General features: G+C 36.3%; 1 protein-coding gene across 1 annotated transcript in view; it reads right to left on the bottom strand.

Moving 5' to 3' along the window:
* LOC102586466 (ubiquitin carboxyl-terminal hydrolase 12-like) overlaps positions 1 to 4292 on the bottom strand; it is a 10226-nt gene that overhangs the window by 2841 nt on the left and 3093 nt on the right. Inside the window, exons 5-12 of the mRNA XM_015308076.1 lie at positions 3961 to 4038; positions 3744 to 3835; positions 3229 to 3337; positions 3079 to 3147; positions 2832 to 2933; positions 1469 to 1549; positions 1261 to 1380; positions 968 to 1090 (exon numbers count right to left, since the gene is read on the bottom strand). Coding sequence (XP_015163562.1) covers positions 968 to 1090; positions 1261 to 1380; positions 1469 to 1549; positions 2832 to 2933; positions 3079 to 3147; positions 3229 to 3337; positions 3744 to 3835; positions 3961 to 4038 — 774 coding nt within the window. The remainder of the gene's footprint in view (positions 1 to 967; positions 1091 to 1260; positions 1381 to 1468; positions 1550 to 2831; positions 2934 to 3078; positions 3148 to 3228; positions 3338 to 3743; positions 3836 to 3960; positions 4039 to 4292) is intronic.

Here is a 4292-nt window from a genome sequence, read left to right as displayed (position 1 = left end):
GGAGGGGGGGGCAATGGCTTTGTGGGCTGTGGCCCAGCAATGATTGAACAAACATGATCAGAAAATTGATGTATTGACTAGCAACGGAAGACATTTATTTTCTAAGAAAGCGAAATAGGTGGATGTCAAGCTCATAATCAAAATTTTCAGGAAACAAAGTAAGATTGCAATAACAATTATATAACTTAGTCGATTAAAGTCCACATAGCTTTCTTGGTAATGGCGGAATCATGGCCAATTTGTGCATACCATGACTATTCCACCAAGTATCTACTATCTCTCACCAACACAAGTACCAGATTGAGTCCAGATAACTATTGTTGAAGATATAGTTGATTAAATAAAAGTATGTTCTCTCTAACTTTTAGATAAGATAGTTGCATATTTCCACATGGTATCAAAGCAAGCAGAGGGCCTGGGCTCAAATCTCCCTGCCAACCGTTAACAAAAAGAATTTCCACATGTGACTCATCAAAAGGAATCAAGCCCACATGTGAAAGGAATGTTGAAGATACAATTAATTAAATAAAGTATGTCTCAAACAACTAACGTTTTTAGATGAGATGGTCACATACTTCAACAGTTGTATTACTTTATTGTTGCAAACATACAAACTGATTATCCTTACCTATAGCCTCTATTTTTTGATAGTATAGATTAGGTATGTCAAGCATGAGAAATTAATGAATCAAACAGTCCGATAAAGCTGAAGAAGAAATAGAATAAATTCCTATTAAGGGCTTAGATCATATAAGGAATGACTGGAAATGGAGGATGGCTTCACACCACTACAAGAGTATCATGCTAAGATCATTCTTTTCTACCATCTGATGGATAATCCAAAGAGAACAAAATTTATGTGGACCACCAAACATAAAAGATACAAAGAATATCACTAGGAAAGCTGCAGTCATAACACAGACGAAGAGCACACTGCAGAACGATAGGCATGTCAGACAGATCTTACCGGTTGGGTTTCCTCTTGAGCTGTCAATGCACGATCAGGCCGATACGTGTGGTTCTGGCGTTTTGCCCATATCCAATAACGTTGAAATTGCACCGGTATACCAAATGCCTTAGCAACTGCCTCCTGGAAACAGATGTACCATCAGACACGTGTTTACATTCCATATTTCAAGTTGTAGGAGCAGAAAATATCACATGAAGCCTCTATATTAAACAAGGGCAAACTGAATTCATTCACAGCAGTACATACAATAGCTCATCAGAAAACGAAACACAACAGAATGATAAAAGTACCTTCAATTGAGTAAATGGCATCTGTTTATCAATACAAAAAGTACGCACTTTATCATGGTCCACAAGATCAAAATAAATCTCCTTTCCAATTTGTTCAGCGAGGTCTTCATCACGAGCTACCTGAAAAATGAAACGACTAATTACAGTTAAAAGTTTCCCAAGTATAAAGACAGAAGAAGGGATAGAGACAAAAAAAGTTGAAAGAAACCTTGATCATTGTGTAGAGACAAGCCTCTGCTTTCTCCTTTCCCTTTTGTACCATTTCTTCTTGCTCTTTATTCGCTCTTACCTGAAATTTGAGGGTAAAAGTTTACTATGCCTGGACCAGCATAATGAGAAACCAAATAAGCAGTATTGAGTAGAAACCCACTCAAAGATGCTAGGCTATGTCCTTCTCATCCACACAGAATATAATCTTTTCCTTGTCAATTTCACATATATAAATAAACAAACATATACGCGTTTGAATATTTTATCAGTTCAACAGTGAATTGTTGCCAAAATATGGACTACTGGAATTTATAGACTTTCTGAAGGCCCAAGATATGACATATTTCAACATTTGTAAATATTATATTGCTGATGGACACTCGCAGATGCTTCATGCACTTTCAAAAGAATTAAAATTACACCAAACACAGCTACTTTAAGTAAAACAAAGTTATGTAAAACAGAGTAAAGCTGAAGAAACAAAGTGAATACACACAGCAAAATATATTCAGTAACAATCGCATTTTTAAAAGTAATTCTACGTCAACTTCATCCCGTAATCACAGCCAACTACATTCAATACATTTATTTTCAAAACTACACGGAGAAAAGCTACTGTAAGACATGAAAAAATACGCAAAGCAGAGTGAAACTGTGAATACACACAACAATCACATTTCGAAAAGAAATTTTAGGTCAAATTTCACATAGCAATCATAGCGATAGACAAGCAAAGTGCATTAGTGATTGGTCAAATAAAACTCGAATAAAATATCTTGAGTTTTCTTTAATAGAACAGGATGTTTATACGACATTGCATTATACATAGATAGACCTCTTAACTTGATCTCAAGTGTCAAATAAACATTCCAACTTTGAAAATACACAGCCCAAAATAAATCAACTACTCTTCGTTGTGTCAATTGAACACTCTAACTTACCAAAGTGAGCAAAATCGAGTTCAGCAGGTGTACAGCCAAAAACTCTGAACTACTATTTGCGCTCACCTCACCGGAACCTAAACTTGTATTCACCTCTGCTACAGACCAATAATCTCACGCGCTCTCTCTCTCTCTTAATCTCAACCAAAGGAGCACATCTAGTTTAAAAACTCTCATTCTTATTTAGAATGGGAAGATCTTTCAGTTCGTAAAAGCATAAGCTTTGATCTCGGGGGAATGAAAATAAATTCTCAAAGATCCATAACAAATCTGTGAAGTAGTCAATAAATGGAAGAAATCCACAGATATTTACAGCTACTCAGCGACATCCTTCTTCGTACCATTCCACCAATAGTGTAGAGACATCATCAAAATCTATTGCATACTCCAAGAAATGTTATAAGAGTGTACCACACGTACCTGGATGTACTCCAAAAATGAAGGAACCTCAGGAAAGCGATATTGTTCAGTGCATTGATTTCGAAGGGATTTCTGAAAGCAAATTATATCCCCATCTTCTAGCTGCAAAACCAGAGGAATATTGCAGAAAAAGGTTTCATTGGTAATAAATCCAGCAAAACAAACAAAAAGGAATTGAAAGAAATTGAATACACCACAAAATGCATACAAACCCAAGAAGTGTCAACTGACAATTGGTTGGACATACCTGGCCCTCACAAAAACTCAACATACTGTCGATCTTTTCACACATCAAACTAGGTTCGAATTTTATTTCCTGTGAATAACAAAACCTGAGTAATCACATATCATATTTTAAGAGTTAACTAATTGCTAGCAAGAGAAGAAGAAAAATAACCTCAAAGAGTTCAATTTCTTCATCAGGCGAAAAGCCAGCCAACTCCTTCAGCTTTGTTTTTATCTCCAGCGGCTTGCCACTTCCTTTTACAAAAAGATGTCCAACATACCTGACAAAAAAAAAGGAATTTAAAAGATAAAAACCAAAAAATCTCACCACACCATGGCTTCTCATATATCCAGCCCCAAGCAGTTGGACTTTAACTGAACTTCAAGTTTCAAATGTATTAAATAGTGAATTAACCCTATTAATATGATGGCTCAATAAGTCCACGGTTTTGACCAAGTCTTTTTCTATTATTTCTTGCCACGTTTTTGTGTACACTCATGCTAACTAACTACAGTGCCATTCAATTCTCTACAATGTCTGATTAAAACCACTAGATCGAGTACAAGTCAAAGCACCTTTCCATTTAATTGTGTTTTCTCAAAATAAATGAGGAAATCCCGAATTCAAACATGAAAATCACTACTTTAGTGGAAGTATTTCAGCTATTGAGAAGCAAAATGTAATACCTAATCGTCTCTTTCAGAGGGTCATAAAGTTTTAAAAATAGAAGGATTTCTTCCCTGGTCGCCTTCCCTGGTGGATGTAAAGGTCGCAAATCCTGCAAGAATACACAAAATAAAAAATAAAATGTAAAAGTAAAACATGTAAAATAAAACCTCACAAAGATAACATGCAACAAGTCAATCACCGAAAAGGAAGACAAGTAAGCAGGTGATGTATTACCAGGCATAATTCTACTTCCAGAAAAAGTTTTAGCTCATCATTGTTCCATTTATTTGAAACCTCTCTCAGTTCACCAACCTGAAAGCAGATCATGCAAGATAATTAACACAGAGTTAATCAAGCACTCCCATCCTTTAACAGATTGTAGAAACCATGCACTACCAAAGAAAGATTGCAAGACAAAAATGATCATAATACCAGTCACAATTGTCATGCTTCAAGAAAATCAGGCCTGAGGGGTTCCAATACCTCCAACTGGAAAATGTACCTGGAGAGTGGGCCGGAGGGAGTTGAAGAGGAGAGAGGGAGGGGGGGGGGGGGGGGGGTTAGAC

The sequence above is a fragment of the Solanum tuberosum genome, unplaced genomic scaffold (genome assembly GCF_000226075.1).
Source record: "Solanum tuberosum cultivar DM 1-3 516 R44 unplaced genomic scaffold, SolTub_3.0 scf00072, whole genome shotgun sequence".
In the NCBI taxonomy this organism is placed as follows: domain Eukaryota; kingdom Viridiplantae; phylum Streptophyta; class Magnoliopsida; order Solanales; family Solanaceae; genus Solanum; species Solanum tuberosum.
Note: the sequence above shows the minus strand (reverse complement) of the source record. Positions and strands in the feature narration are given on the sequence as shown.